The following is a 16,167-nucleotide window of genomic DNA, read 5'->3' as shown; positions in this document are numbered from 1 at the left end:
GAATTTTAAGATTTTGGTTTTTTTATTAAAATGTATTTATTTATGTATGAGTGCTCTATCTGCATGCATGCCTTTATGCCAAAAGAAGGCACCAGAGCCTACCATAGATGGTTGCTTGGAATTGAACTTAGGACCTCTAAAAGAGCAGACAATGCTCTTAACCATTGAACCACCTTTCCAGCCCCTGCCAAGGTTTTCTTAATGTACTTTCCAAAAGTACAGTCACTGTTGCAAGGGAGGGGTGCTTGTTCTTCCCAGCTTCCAAGAACCAAAACAATCACACAGAAACTGTATTATTTAAAACACTGCTTTAGAAACACCAAATCTATTCTTAGTTCATGCATAACCCAGAACCAGATCATGGGTCAAATCTGGGCCAACGTTTGCAGGCTGGAGAAAACTAAAGCAGAAATGAACAAGCAATAATCCGAGCAAACAAAAGAGAATCAGGTTCATTAGTAGCAAAGCTAAATACAACCGTTATTTAAGATGCAAAAGGACATTATTATATTACATACTCAAATATACATTCATTCATTAGCTTTTGTAGAAAATCATCTAAATACATAGAATCATTTAGATGATAAAGTGTGCTATATGTGGATATTAATGATATATTACTAAATAACTTTAAAACCTTGTTTTCAAAGACTAGTGAATGGGAAAATGCTTATATATTGACACACTAAGAAAGACATAAACTTTGAACAGAGTATCATGGAGGTGATAGGATTTTAACTACTAGCTTCTTTAAATATTTAAAATATGAGCGAGTATGTATGGTTCAGGCATTTGTGTGTGGATGGGCACAGCTGTGCATGAACCTGTGCATGCATTTGTGGAGTCAGGGGTGGGTCTCAGGTGCTTGGGTCCTTTTGTCTGTGTGTTGCTTTTACTGGTTAATGAATAAAGAATCTGCCTTGGCCTGTGATAGGGCAGAACTTAGGTAGGCAGGGAAGATAGAACTGAATGCTGAGAGGAAAAAGGACAGAGTCAGTGAGATGCCATGGACCCACTGCCACCAGAGATAGACGTGCTGAAATTTTGCTGGTAGGCCACAACTTCGTGGTGATATACAGATTAATAGAAATGGGTTAAATTAATATGCAAGAGTTATCCAGTAAGAAGTTAGAGCTAATGGGCGAAACAGTGGTTTAATTGGTACAGTTTCTGTGTGATTATTTTGAGTGTAAGCTGGCCTGGCTGCCGGGAAGAATAAGCAGCCCCCTCTCTGTAACAAGCTACCAAGTTTAAATCTGGAAGTCTCAAATAACTGTCACAAAGAGCACTAGGGGAAAACCATGGGATTCATTTGCTCATGAGCAAACCCTCTGAAAAGAATTGCTCCACTGTGAAACCACTCATGAAGTGACCCCATGCACCTCTCGGCCCCTGGGGTCTGCTCTCCTGGCCCAGGCTTGGGAGCCCCATCCTGGAGAGGAAACAGTGCAGCCTACACAGTTCTGTGAGTGCTCCTGCTAACTGGCCATGAAAGTCGCCAGGGTGTCCTACAACAGAATGGGAAGCAGGGCAAGGGGAGGGGCTTTGTCATCCACCTCGGCACCTTTCCCATCATGGAGGATGACCGCGGTCAGAATATCCTGAAAGAATGGCCCAAGAGCAGACCGCAAGGGTGTGCTGCCACTTTCTCATGGCTGTGACGGTGCCTGGTGTAATGGGTTAAGGGAGGAGGGACTGGCTTCGGCTCATGGCTTAGAGGGTTCAACTCGTAGCCCCTGAGTCCACGAGCTTGTGGGGAGCATCCTGGCAGCAGGAACACAGAGCAGAAGCTGTTCTCCACTTCTTGGTGAGCAGGAAACAGAGAAGGGTCACACAGGAAGAAGCTAGAACAAGCTATGACCTAAGGACATGACCCCAGGGACCTACCTGCACTAACTTGGCCTCATCTCCAACCTTCACCACCTCCAAGAATGCCAGCACATTACAAATCCACTCTTCACACCAGGGCCCCCCTGATCTCATCCTGTCTGGAGACGCCTTCACAGACACACCCTGAGTATGTGTTACCAAGTCTAGGACACGCCCTCCCAGACACACCCAGAGTGTGTGTCACCAAGTCTGGGAGACACCCTCACAGACACACCCTGAGTGTGTGCTACCAAGTCTAAGAGACACCCTCACAGACACACCCTGAGTGTGTGCTACCAAGTCTAAGAGACACCCTCGCAGACACACTCGGGAGTGTGTGTTACCAAGTCTAGGACACGCCCTCGCAGACACACCCGGAGTGTGTGCTACCAAGTCTTTTCTATCCAGTCAAGCTGACAATGAAGTCTAGCAATCACTGCGGTAAAAGAAGTGCCAGCAGGGGTGAGAGCCCTGAACTACACACCTCAAAGAATGAGGTGTACGTGAATCACACTCAGCAGAGTGTGGGTGGGAAGTGTGGGACCCTGTGCTGACAGACAGGCAGAAGCAGGAACAAAGGGGCAGGGTGGACTGAGGTGCAGAAACAAAGCCAGGTGGAGAGGAGTGGGAGACTGAATGAGGAGCAAACTGACACAAACCAACCAGGTGAGTGTGCCTGGGGAGATGGGTCCATGAGCCTGTGCAGGCCTGTGCACTAACTGCTGTTCTGAGGCAGGCACAGTGACGTCACCTCTTTAGTACATCATCAGTGTCCTGACTTTACACCTGAGGGCTGGAACTCACAAACCGAGGCTCTCTCTCAGCCCTACTCTGACTCTGCTATGTTTGCTATGATGACCTTTGGAAGAAACAACGGCAACAGGAGCGGCAAGAGCTTCACTGTGCTTTGCCACACCAGCCGGGATCACACCCGTGTGTCCCGTGACATGTCTTGGCTCCACGCTTGCTGTCTCACACAGGGAGTCTCACTCAGACCTCACCTTTGGCAGCAAGTCCCACTCACCCCGCCACTCGTGTGTTATTTCCCAGGGCGCTCCTGCAGGGCAGGCTGTGGGTGCCTGAATCTGCAGCCGAGGACAGCATGAGCACTCTGAGCAGAAGCTTGGCGGTGAACTCCAATCTGTTACCTCAGTCCACGCTCCAGAGCGGGAGAACACATACAGCAACAAAGTTCTAAAGTAAGTCCTGATATAAGGTAAAGATCAGTTCTCTGCAGTGAGCTTACCATTTTTATGTCTGAGACTAGGAAAGTAAGCCCTGTGAGCCCCATCCACTCTCAGAGGGCCTACAATGCTATTAGCAGATGGCAGGCAGTTCCGTTTCTAACCAGTAGGGGGCGCGTACATCATATAAATTACTCTCCCCGCACCCACAAAAACTGCTTTTAAGGGATATTTTTCAAACTAGTAATTAAACATGAACAGCGCCAACACTCACTGGTCACTAGAACCTAAAAACTAGAAATGCAGGTACACTCCCAGTGAGAGTAGTCGGCTTACTCCTGCCTTAGGGACACTCCCCGCTCTGCCTCGGTGCAAGGGGAAACGGCTAACATTCGGGATGTTGGACACACGTCGGAAACGAGGAACGTTACCCAACACTGCATGTTTGGACTTGCTGTCTTCACAAACTGCACTTTCACTGTGATTTTGCATTCTCTGCTGGAAACGTTAGAGACTCGAGGGGATGTCTCAGTGAGCTGGCTCCTGGGGGCACCTGTGGATGCCGACTGGATCTGTGAGCTGAACTTCATGGCATTTTTTTTCTTCATGGCATTTTTAATATCTAACTTCTAACCCATAAAACTGGCGCGTTCGGTACGCTCTCTCCTCATGCTCAGGTTCCTGTCTGTTCCCAATGAATCTATTTTACAAAGCTGTGTCAGGAGCTGTAATTCAAAGGCAACGCTAGGGGGCAGTAAGCACACAGATGCCACAACCGCTTTTTTTTTTTCTTTTTTCCTTTTGCCCTTATTCAATTGAAGGTCGCAGCAAATCCAACTCTAAGGAGGAAAAAAATCAAGGCATCAAGAAGAAGTAAAAAAATCACTGGCATTATCTAGTGCTGGAAATTTGACATCATGAGAACACAAACACAGCCCCAACTTTAGAAAATGGGGATTATTTTCTAAAGGTCTTTGTTCTGTGACAAATACTGAGAAGCTAATGAGTTTGAAGAGAAATGTAACATTTTAAATTGCTTTTCCCATCAATGTTAAAATCTTATTTAAAAATAATGTATGAATTTTTATAGTTTACTGTGGCTTTTTGAATTAGAAAAACTTTACTTCGAGGCCATAAATAAATACACTAAAGTACAATATGCAGGTATCTGTGAGAAAGACATTTTTAAAACTGGTGAAAGCTGCGCATGGTGAAACACCCTTAAAATCCAGCACCTGGGAGAGAGGAAGAGGACCAGGAACTTGGGCAGCCTCAGCTACATGCAGAGTTTGGGACCAGCCTGAGCTATAGGAGACCCTGTCTCAAAGAACCAGAACAACAACAAAAGCTTCAGTACACAGTTAGACTATCTAGACTCTGAGGAAACAGCGAATAATATAAATTTACATGACTTCACTTTATAGAAGATCTGAGACTTCATTTCCTTTCTTTAAAATGTTTAAGATTTATGAGAAAAAAACCTTATTTAAAAAATTAGCTTGACCCAGTGATAGTTCTTCCTTGACTAGAACTGACAAACGGAGCTGTCACACTTGAGGGTCGATGTGAGTCCCACAGCAGCTGGCACAGCCAGGCTGACCAGCATACCCACCACCATAGCTACCTTCTAAACCCGAACCTGAACTTCAGCATGACTTTTATAGACGTTTACGGTCACACACCCAAAACTTATGCTTTCTAATTTATTTCTAAATGCTCCAGATTTTGTTTTTGTTTCAATGGAAGGCCACATGGCATTCAGCTGAGGACTCAGTAAGGCTAGAGTAAAACTGGGTAAAACTTTTTGTTGTTATAATTTATTTCTAACACTTCTTCTGAAGTTGATTTTTTACTGAAATAGAAAAATACTCAACCACAGCTGGGGAACTCTTGGGTGCTGTGCAGAGCTGCCCTGGTCACACCAGTGGAGCGACCTGGAGAGAGACGGCTGCACTCACAGCTCCCGCTCAGAACAGGGCTGCTGTCAGGCTTCCTGTGTCTCGGGACTGCCACCCCTCCTGGCTCTTGCTCAGCTCTCACCCAGAAGCCACCTGACAACCAGGCCCACAGACCCACAGGCCCTGGAAAAGCATCCCCCGTGTAAACTGCCCGCCACCACTCCAGCCAGTACCAAAGGCTGGCTAACTCCAGACTCAGTAACAAAAACCAAGTAGCAAAGCTGCGGAACTGCAGAGAATGTCTTGAATCACAAGGCTCCCATAGGCCCTGCCGAATGGCCTCTATAAACCCAGGCCGACTTTAGGTCTTTTCCCTTACCCTCCTTTCTACAGGTGACTCTCCAAAACCCTGTTCTACTCCCCAAATTCAACACAGACATACTGTCACCCACCAGGACTATCCTTTCCCTTCCTGCTCATTCGTTCTTAAATGAGTCTCCCAAATGCACATTGTACATGCAGCATCCACTATGAGCACAGAAGAAAGGAGCCCAGCAGGATGGGTCTCTTCTGCCTGCAAGTGGGACATTCAAGTCTGTAGTAATCTGAATGCAATTGGCCCCAATAAGCTCATGGGAATCGACACTGTTAGGAGACAAAGCCTTGTTGAAGGAAGTGTGTCCTATGGGGGTGGGCCTTGAGGTCTCATCTGTGCCCAAACCACGCCCAGTGCCTCAGTCTACTGCCTGTTGACTTCCGATCAAGACACAGCCAGCACCATGTCTGCCTGCAATGATGATAATGGACTGAACCTCTGAACTGTAAGTGAGCCACACAATTAAGTGGTATCTCTTTACAGCAATAGAAGCCCTAACTAAGACAGAAGTTGGTACCAGAAACTGGGGTATTGCTGTCTTGTTTGGAGAAATTTGGACATTGGTACTTTGGGTTAGGAAATAGAATGTTTTAAGTATTTTTAAATTTTTTAAAATAAAATTATTTATTTATTATGTATATAGTGTTCTGTCTGTGTGTATGCCTGCCCGCCAGAAGAGGGCACAAGATTTCATTATAGATGGTTGTGAGCCACCTCGTGGTTGCTGGAAATCGAACCCAGGACCTCTGGAAGAGCAGCCAGTGCTCTTAACCTCTGAGCCATCTCTCCAGCCCTGTTTTAAGTATTTTTTAATGGGCCTTTCTAGCAGGATCATGCAATACAGTGGTCCTGAGTGTGATTTGATGCACTGGGGCAGGGGGGAGCCTACCTCAGAGGTTTAAAGAAGAATTTTAGTATGTTGCCCAGAGATCATTCTTGTGATATACTGGTGAAGAAAATGAATGCCTTTTGCCGTTCTCTAAAGAGTCTTCCTGAGGCTCAAGTGAAGAGTTTTGGATTAATTCTGTTGGCAGAGGAAATCTCAAAACAGCCTAGTATAGACTCTGTCGTGTGGATATTAGTGGTACCTCTAATGAAGATTTATAATGAAAAGGTGCAAGCTGAGCAAATAAAAATATAAAATATACAGATGGAAAAGGAAGGGCACCAGGAGGAGGAATAGAGCTAAATCCTGTGTTCACAGAGATTAAGAAATGGAATAAAAGGAGTGGTGACCTCAGGGCAAGGTCCCACCCAGCTAAATTTCCAATTTGTGAAAAGGAACTAAAGAAAAACTTAGAGCCAGATGTGGTGGTGCAAGCCTTTAATCTAGAGCCAGATGTAGTGGTGCAAACCTTTAATCTAGAGCCAGATGTGGTGGTGCAAACCTTTAATCTAGAACCAGATGTAGTGGTGCAAACCTTTAATCTAGAACCAGATGTAGTGGTGCAAACCTTTAATCTAGAGCCAGATGTGGTGGTGCAAACCTTTGATCCCAGCACTGGGAAGGCAGAGACTGGTGAGCTTTAAGTTTGAGGCCAGCCTGGTCTAGAGATCCAGTTCCAGGACAGCCAAGAGCAGGCAGTGAAGGAAAGAAAGTTGGTGAAGATATAATTGAACTAGAGGACCATGTTCCAGCCCCAGAAAGCAGCAGAACTTGGCCGCTTTGGCCATGTGGTTCTGGCTGTAGAGTTAAGGATAGAAGGAAGAGGCTATGGAATTTGTCCCGGAGACTACAGAGAGCCAGTGGGGCCAGGCATGTGTCACAAGTATCCATCCCCGCATGGAGGCCCAGAGGCCATTACGTGAAGCTGTGAAGGAGAACCTGGATTGCCTTGGAGCCCCCAAGCTGGAGATACCAGAGTCATTGGATACCTGCCAAGGAGAGCTGCTAACAGGGAGTAGAACCAGCACAAGAGAAGGAAGTGTGCTGCAGTCAACAGAAGTAAAAGGAGGGGGAGATCTGAAGAGCGTTTTGACGTCAGACTTGAAAAGGCAGAGTTTGGGGTTTGCCTAGCTGGTTTTTTGTCTTGCTTTGGTCCAGAATTTTTTCACTATGCTCCCTTCCCTGCCTTTTGAAATGGTAATGTATATCCTGTGCCATTATATGTTCGAAGTGTGTGATCTGCTTTGACTTTGATTTTTATAGGTGATTACAGTTAAGCGATTGCATGAATCTCAGAAGAAACTTTGAACTTTGGACTTTAAAACATTGTTGAGACTGTGAAGGACTATGGATGTAGGGTAAAAGTGCAGCCAAAGAAACACACCCTGACCCTGAGACCAGAGCCAATTCACTGGCCCTGAACCCAGAGCCAAGAAACACACCCTGGCCCTGAACCACTCAGCCTAGAAGCCAACCAATCCCTGATCATAAAATCCAGCCAATCTCTGAGTTTATCCAAGCTCATTGTAATTCCGACCCTTGTAAACCTCCAGCTGCCTGGTTCTACTCCTAGACTACTCTGGCAGTCAGGCCTGACACCTTGAGGCTCAGGTCTCAGGAGCTCCAATGGCCAGGCCCCATCTCCAGACTTCAACCCTCAAGGTAGTGAAGTGACTAAGCCCCACTCCATAGAAAGAGGAGAAAGAAAAGTGCAAGACCAGGCCACAAAAGTTCACCAATCCCTGAGCTTGCCCCAGAGTCTGACCACAAAATCCCATCAATCCCTGAGCTTGCCCCAAGATCAGATCATATAATCCTTCCAATAACAGGCCACCCTGGAAGGCTCCATACTACCTGCCCCAACCCCTATATAAGGTCTATTTCTGCTCACCAAGCAGAGGCGGCCACCCTCCTGGGTCTTTCCCCTCCCAGTGAATCGCTTGTGTGACTTTGTGGGATTCCTTGGCTCCTGACTGCCAGGAGACTTTCTCTTCAGACCTGTAACACTTCCACTGGGGAAGCCTTTCCCCTCAGAGCTGTAACACTTACATCTACAACAAAAGTTTCTTAGGATCCGCTCAAGAAAAGAGAGGAGGCATTTTCCTAGAACGAGCTAAAAACACATGCTAAATCCACAGATGTCTATTCCAAATGAATGCATCCTGCAGTCTCTGGAAAGGCCTCTTCCATGAGCTGGGCAGGAAGCGGAAGTGCACAGACCGCACTCTTTAGTCTGCTGACAGGATTTGTCTTCTTACTACTCAGGCATGCTCATCACCATGGGCTGCAGCAGCAGCTTGGCTGGAGGACAGCAGAGGCCTGTGGTTGGTGTGAACACTTTCACTGAGGACAGCAGAGGACTATGGTGTGAACACTTTCACTCACCTCCACGGCCACTACGATCAAAACCAGGTCTGTTTTGGACTCCGGGAAGACCGCATTCACTTGTGGCGACATCCCGATCAGAGCACAGTTAGTGACCACAGATATAACACTCATCGTTTCAAAGGCCAACTGAAAGATAAAAAGGTGTGGCGTTAATGGCGGCAACAGCCATGTCCTGTGTCCACTATCTGAGCCCAAGGAAAAGCTTCTCCAGGTTCTATGCTACCCACACACATTTTAAACCTCTGTCCCTCCTGGCAGGGTTCTTTTCACTTAAAGCTAGCCCATTAGCGGACATTTTAGATCCCTTCGGCCTGATCCCTCCTGAGCAGTATTGTTCGGCCTTCCCACCCGAGGACGGCCTGGCTTGGAGTGTGGAACGCCCGCAGCCCTGTTTGTGTTATTGTCTCTGCTTGTTTATAGGGATGGGGGTGCTTATAGACCACCAAAGAAAACCTCTTCACACTCCAAGCCAGACAACATCTTCAAGAAAAGCTATTTTACAAGACTGCCCTTGCTTTGATAAGGCGCACACCCCACGTGGCTGAGCTATAACAGTCTCCAGTTATGCATGGCCCCTTCCTGAGGACATGAACCAAAGCCCCTGTAGAGTGTTAGCAAATAGGGAAGCCGGGCTTCCCTGGCACTCACAGAACACTGACGGGGTCCCACAAGGAGGTCCATGTGTCCTATGGTGTGTTGCTGGGTAACAGTGGGAACCTCCATGTTCTCCCTTTGCCACTGTAAGCTCTTGATGGCTGCCTCCTGATGACCGAAGCCACTCCTAACAAGCACAAGGGCTGTACCTCTGCCTCTTCTTCCAATGGTCATGGGTGTATACAGTAGCTGCTTTGTCCCATAGAGTAATTTTGTGAGTTACTGTGTTTTCTTGTTACTTGGGCCAATTTTCCAGTTAATTCTCTGGGTTTTCCCAAGGACACTTGTCCCACAGTGTTTTGGGATGGGGGGTGTTTTCCAAGACAGAGTTTCTCTGTGTAGCCCTGGCGATCCTGAAACTCACTTTGTAGACCACACTAGCCTTGAACTCATGGAGATCCACCTACCTCTGCCTCCCAAGTGCGGGGATTAAAGGCGTGCGCCACCATGCTCAACTTGTTTCACCGTTTAATACACAAACCGCTTCAGGTTTTCTGCCATACATGAGAGGTACTATTTGTTCCTCAATTCTCTGTGTGTCTGGTTTTGCCATCACACTAATTTTGGCTTCCTAAGTATTGAGGGCTAGACTGACCTGGGGCGCTCTGATGTATGGAGAAGGAGCTATGCCTGGGCCCAGGGCCTTGAGGGAGCCGCAGCTTTGTGAGGTGGGATTCCCCTCCGTATTCTGTGAATGTGTTTTGTTGCCACTGGTTAATAAACCACGTGCATACACACGTGCACACATGTACACACACACATACATACCCATACACACACACACACGTGCACACACATCCCTGCCCCATCCCCCAAGGCTGCAGGCCTGCAGACACTGATCCACTCCTGCTGGACACTGCCACTGTGTTTGTCTTTTCTAGGACCCACATCCTTGACTCAGTGATCTTATTTCTGTTTTCAATTTATCTGAGTCGTTCTCTTTCCTGTTTCCTTTCTTCTACTGGCTGTGGGTTTATCTTGCTTGTCTTTTCTAGTTTAATGAGCCCTCAGTTAATGAGCTGCTCCAGTATAAACATCCCTGAGTCCTGCCAGCCTCCTTACCAGCGGCATCCCACAAAAGCCTCCTTCGGTTTAGTGTCTTTGGACAGCATCTGGGATTTTTTCCCATGGATACTTTATGTTGTCTAGTGTTGGGAGGTCTTGCTGTTGTTACCTTCTGTCACTAACTCTGGCTTGGCCTCATTGTACTGTGTACAATCCCCACTTGCTGGAGTGTTTTCTGTCCTGTCAGATGCAGCCTGCTGATGGACCACTGAGCCTTGTCCACTCTTGGTGATTTTCTTCTTCCATCTTGGGGAACGGGGTATTTCCATCTCTAACTACTGGGTTCCTCTAGTCTCCTTCCAAATTTGTTCTCTCTCACACTGTTGTTTGATACATATACATTTCAGTTTGATGTTTTTCTGAGAATTTGTCTCCTTTTTTGTAGCAGATTGCTCCTCTCTGGTAACCTAGCCTCAGAAGTATCCTTTATCAGACTATCAGACTGTATCACAGCCTCCTCTGCTTTATCAGACTGTACCATAACCACCTCTGCTTTATCAGACTGTATCACAGCCTCCTCTGCTTTATCAGACTGTATCACAGCCTCCTCTGCTTTATCAGACTGTATCACAGCCTCCTCTGCTTTATCAGACTGTATCACAGCCTCCTCTGCTTTATCAGACTGTATCACAGCCTCCTCTGCTTTATCAGACTGTATCACAGCCTCCTCTGCTTTATCAGACTGTACCATAACCACCTCTGCTTGCCCTCTTTTCTCTTCCTTTCGGGAACGTCTCCTTAGTTTCCTTATCTCCCCCCCCCCCTTTGTGAACTGTTTCAATCACTCTGCCAATCTGTCTCTAATCTATGGCTTTAAGCCATTTATAGTTAGTGTAATTGGTGACATGCTGGGACTTAAGTCAGACACTTGTTTTCTACCTGATCCCTGGTTTTACTGTTTGTTTTTCTTATTGATGATAATATTGAGGTTATTGTCTGGTAACGTTTAGGGGTACTCTGGGTATTATACATTTTCTGCTCTTAAGAGTTTTTCCTTCCTCCAGCAATGACTAATAGCTTTTACATTATTCCCCGTGTAGTTACCTGCCACACACCAATACTGGCTGAAGGTTCTGCAAACGGCCGTTTGAAGACCCTGCACATTTTCAAGGCATCTGAGTTGACCTCAGTGAAGTTATTCAGCACAGCAAAGGCAGCTGCTAATGGGTAGACGCAGGAGAAAAGGCTCACATAGCCAAACTGCAGGAAGAGCTCCAAGTAATCATCGAAGGTTCCCTGCAATGTGGACAGAAGGCTCAGAGTCACACAGAAATCTGCAACGCTTGGAAAGGGTGGTCTTCAGCTACTAAAATCTCCAGGTCTACTCCAATCCTTTCTTCCCAACCACAAGTTCAGACAAACTGAAAGATGATTTTGCACTAAGTTGCTGAAATCAGGAATCAAAAGTTATTTAGTTGTCTATTTTCCTCATGTACAAATCACTGAACTAATTAATACCCACCTCCCTTAACTACCACCTCAAGGCAAACAATAAAAAAATCTAAACATAGTTGCTTTTAATGATCCCGTTAAGAGATCTCTCTAATGGGTGGTGATGGTACACACCTTTAATCTCAGCACTCAGGAGGCAGAGGCAGACAAATTTCTGAGTTTGAGGCCAGCCTGGTCTACAGAGAGTTCCAGGACAGTCAGGGTGACATAGGGAAACAGTGTCTTGGGGGGGGTATCCTTATCTGTAGGCACCCAGGATGCCCTGGCCTTAGACTATAAAGCTGATGAGCTGGCAAGACACTTCATCGAGTAAAGGAGAATGCTGCCAAGCTCAAAGACCTGCATTTGATTCCAAGATCCACATGGTGGAAGGAGAGGACCAACCATGAGCACACACACGCATGCATGTACAATAAAGTTAATAAGAGATTAAGAGGTCAGAATGATTTTTTAAACTGAAAATAACGACACCAGTAAAATGGTAACAACTCTCCACGGGAGCAGCAACAGTTGTCATGATTAACTTTGGCTGCAGTGTTCTCTAGAGTCTAACTGTATGCTGACAGCATTTAGCAAGGAGAAAACTGCATGTTGTGGCATTTTAGCTTGACTTCATCCCTACTCATTCATGTAGTAACATGAAGTAGAATAGCTTGCACTGCTATCAGTCACAAGGGACAAAGTGGCTGCAGCTCTCCCAAAGCCTTGTCTCAAAGGGAAGTCACTATCTAACCTGGCTGGGTACTCTGGAACACCCCACACAAAACAGTTGCCTTTTGTGGACTTCCAGAATTCCTTCCAGGTCCAAAAACTCCTCCTGGGTCTTTGTTAAATGTTCTTACATCACATCTGTCAGGGACAACGGGTGGACCAGGAGCTCAAGGCAGGATTGAGCAGCAAGATGCCCACAGGCTACGGAAAGCTGCAGTATTCCCAGGAGCCTACACCAACGTAGGCACCAGGAGTGAGGAACCTAAAGGTGAGGCAGAGCTGTCAACATACTGACTGAGCACCAATGATCCCAACCCAAAACAAAGACAACACACCTCAGAGAAGAGGAGACTCAACCACTGCAAGACATCGTGGGGTGTGTGTGTGTGTGTGTTCACATCTGGAATTGTGTTTTTATGATCACAACAGTCAAATCTTCATACAGATGTGCGATTTCCCTCAAAAGAGCTAATTAGGTATTGTCTGGTATGCTAGGGTCCCTGCTCAGGGAACTTCCTCCCATGCCACAGTGGGCTGGGTGGACCCCGGCATGTGAGTCTACTGCAGGGAGCTCTTCCTCACATCCCAAAAGGTTAGATGGGGGGCCCCTTCCAGCCCTTCCTGCCTCACGAGGTTACTCTAGGTGGCTACACACTCACCACCAGTACGTTTATACTGGAGAGGCTGGGTCAACAGGCTTAGTCAGTACCAGGTGAAACCCAAGAGCAAGAAAAGAAAATGCAATCTTAGCAAAGCAAATACAAGCCCAAGACACCCTTGACCCCATGAGCTGAAATCCAGCAAAGATCACTTGATCTGCCCTGTGAGTCCCTGTAGCAAACCTTAGGAACAGAACGGTTATGTATGGTATAGTATGCCAGTGAAAATCATAATCTCACAAACCTAATGCATTAAGTATCTGAAGACAAAGTTCAGGTTCCAGGGGACCACACGACCTGCTCCTCCTGTATTTACCCAGCGCCAACTGAATGCCAAGGAAAGCAGGCACTGGATAGAAACAGTAGCCAGGGCAGAGACCGTGGAACTCTGAAATTGCTCGTGATGAGAAACTATATGTAGTGGCTGCTAACCGCCAAGAAACTAGGTTTCCATGACTAATGAAACAGGGTGCAATCACTATTACAGAGAAGAGAAGATTAGTAGCTTATGGTCTCAACACTAAGTAAAATCTTAGCATGTTCCCACCAAAGTGTAGCAACGTGATAGAACAACTAAGGAGATAGTAACCACAAAAAGAAAGAAATCTTGATAAAGATCAGTACCATTCATGATTTAAAACCCCACAAAATAAACCATTTTAAAATAAGAAAAAAATGTCTCCAAAACAGAAAACAAACTTAACAGCCAGCAGTGAGAAGATGGGGTCACAGAGAAGGCGAGACAAAGAAGTGGGCATGGCAGTCTACGCAGAAAGTCCAGTAAGACTGCTGGGTAGAGACAAAACCTAACACTGCCCATACACAGTCAGCAACAGTCAGAGCTGGACCTGAAGGAGAGGCCAGGTGCAAGGGACAGTTTCAGAGCACAGGCCCACAGGGCAAGCCAGCTCAGCCCCGGCCCTAAATAGGCAAATCAGCAAATCACTCTGGGTAAAGTCACAATGGGGCGGGGAGGGGAATTCTACGCCCACCGCTGTTCTCCAGAGCTCTGGTCCCAACTCCTAGGTGCTACTGCAGATGCTAGGATCATCCTTACATGAGTCTTATCTACTGACGTTCATCATCCTAGAAATTAAGACAGAAAGTGTCTCATTGACTCACTGAAATGATGACCCAGTAACATAAACAGAATACCTTAAACACACACACACACACACACACACACACACATTTTCCAAATCAGAAAATGTTTAAGAGCAAGAGAGACGTCCAGGCACATTCCTGGCGAGCCTCTTCACTACTGACTTAGTGACGATGGCCCTGGCTGGGTGGCAGCTGCTGGCTAGGGCACTGTAGGTGGAAATGCCTCCTCTCACAGATACATGGATATGATGCAATGGGACGGCAGTGGACAGGGAAGTTATGAGCAACTGCACAGTCATGGCCTGGGCAGGGCCGGGGGTCAGAACACCCAGAGGCTGCCCTTCCTGAGGAGACAGAGGCTTCATTTTCCTCACTTCCTCTGTCCATCATTTCTCAGGTTTTTCTACAGTGAAAGTTGTGTTTCACAGTAATTTTGCAATCTGACAAACTGATTTCTTCCAAAATTTGTCCACGTTTTCAGACAGCGGAGCAGGCAGTTCCAAGACCATGGACTTCAGTGGGGAGCAAAAGGGCCTGGAAAGGGCAGGGCTCCAGAGACCGTTCAGAGAACGTGACTGCTGGGCTCTTCCTTCCCTATGCCTGCAGACGTTTAGAACCTGCCCCTTGTCACTTCCGCGGAGACAGTGAACAGAGAAACTGCAGATTGTTGCACAAATAATGAAAACCCAGAGACAGATATTAAAGCTCAGCCTGAAGATCAGAAAAGCAAAGCAACCAAGCACTAGAGAGTCCTCTTACCCCTCCCAGATCTTCAGACCAAAAGGGGGAGATCCTGTCTCCACGAATCCTCAGACTCCACACTCCACTGAGTTCCCGTCTCTTCCGTTTATATATTCCTCTCTCCACCCAGCCATATCACTCCCTCTTCACCTCCCTAATACTGGGATTAAAGGCCTGTGACTCCCAAACACTGGGATCCACCACCACCTGGATCAGTTTCTGGATTGACCTTGTGTAGCCCAGGGTGGCTTTGAACTCAGAGATCCGTCTGCCTGTGTCTCCAGAGTCCTGGGATTACAGGTGTGCACCACCACTGCCTGGCCTGTGTGCCTGACTAGTGTGGCTGCTTTGCCCTCTGATCTTCAGGGAAGATTTATTTATTAAAACACAAATAATATAACCATTATAGTAGGTGAGGAGAAAGTGGCTGGACTGTGTAGACAGCTCGAGGGGTGCTCTGTTAGCACAGCACTCACCCACAGTCCCCATACCCACCTACTAGGCCCTCACTTCATTCTCAGAGCTCAGGCTCACAGCACCGACTCTAGGCCTGGGAAGGAGAGCCCAGAACTCCTCCCTGACTCACCGACCAAAAACACTGCACCGCCTGCTGCGCAGACCAACTCTAGACCTGGTGCTGTAGCACACAAGAGAGGACAGTGGTCACTGCTGCCCCTGTCATGCTTCACAAAGGAAGAAGATGTGGAGCTGGAGAGACCAGAGCTAAGATTCTGGCGGGACATTCTCAGATGAGTAAGAACTGAGGGGGGAGGAAGGGAGGGAAGGAGGGAGACACAGACACACACACAGAGAGGAAGAGGGGGAGAGGGAGAGGTCCGTGCAGCACACAGCAAGCATAGGAAAAGCAGCAGAGAGACTTGGGAGGTAAGTCTGACTTGGGGCTCATCAGCTGCTAAGACTGAAGGAAGAGTTAGGTTTTCATTACCTCTAGTAATCCATGTGTATTTCCTCAAATTAACCGAGAAGTCTTCTAGTCAAAAGAAATGTCGTATTAGAGTACTACTCAGCAGTAAAAAACAAGGACTTCTTGAAGTTTGCAGGCAAATGGATGGAAATAGAAAACACTATCCTGAGTGAGGTAAGCCAGACCCAAAAAGAGGAACATGGGATGTACTCACTCATATTTGGTTTCTAGCCATAAATAAAGGACATTGAGCCT

The 16,167-nt window shown here is 46.8% G+C and overlaps 1 protein-coding gene across 2 annotated transcripts in view; it reads right to left on the bottom strand.

Annotated features, from left to right (window-relative positions):
- Positions 1 to 16,167, bottom strand: part of Ano10 (anoctamin 10) — a 126,263-nt gene that overhangs the window by 76,351 nt on the left and 33,745 nt on the right. For both annotated transcript variants that reach the window (XM_050141625.1, XM_050141626.1), the window contains exons 10-11: positions 11,365 to 11,556; positions 8,599 to 8,727 (exon numbers count right to left, since the gene is read on the bottom strand). In XM_050141625.1, coding sequence (XP_049997582.1) covers positions 8,599 to 8,727; positions 11,365 to 11,556 — 321 coding nt within the window. The remainder of the gene's footprint in view (positions 1 to 8,598; positions 8,728 to 11,364; positions 11,557 to 16,167) is intronic.

The sequence above is a fragment of the Alexandromys fortis genome, unplaced genomic scaffold (genome assembly GCF_014885135.2).
Source record: "Alexandromys fortis isolate MF-2015 unplaced genomic scaffold, M_Fortis_MF-2015_v1.1 scaffold_44, whole genome shotgun sequence".
NCBI classification, from domain to species: domain Eukaryota; kingdom Metazoa; phylum Chordata; class Mammalia; order Rodentia; family Cricetidae; genus Alexandromys; species Alexandromys fortis.
The sequence above is the reverse complement of the archived record's forward strand: the minus strand, read 5'-3'. Positions and strand labels throughout refer to the sequence as shown.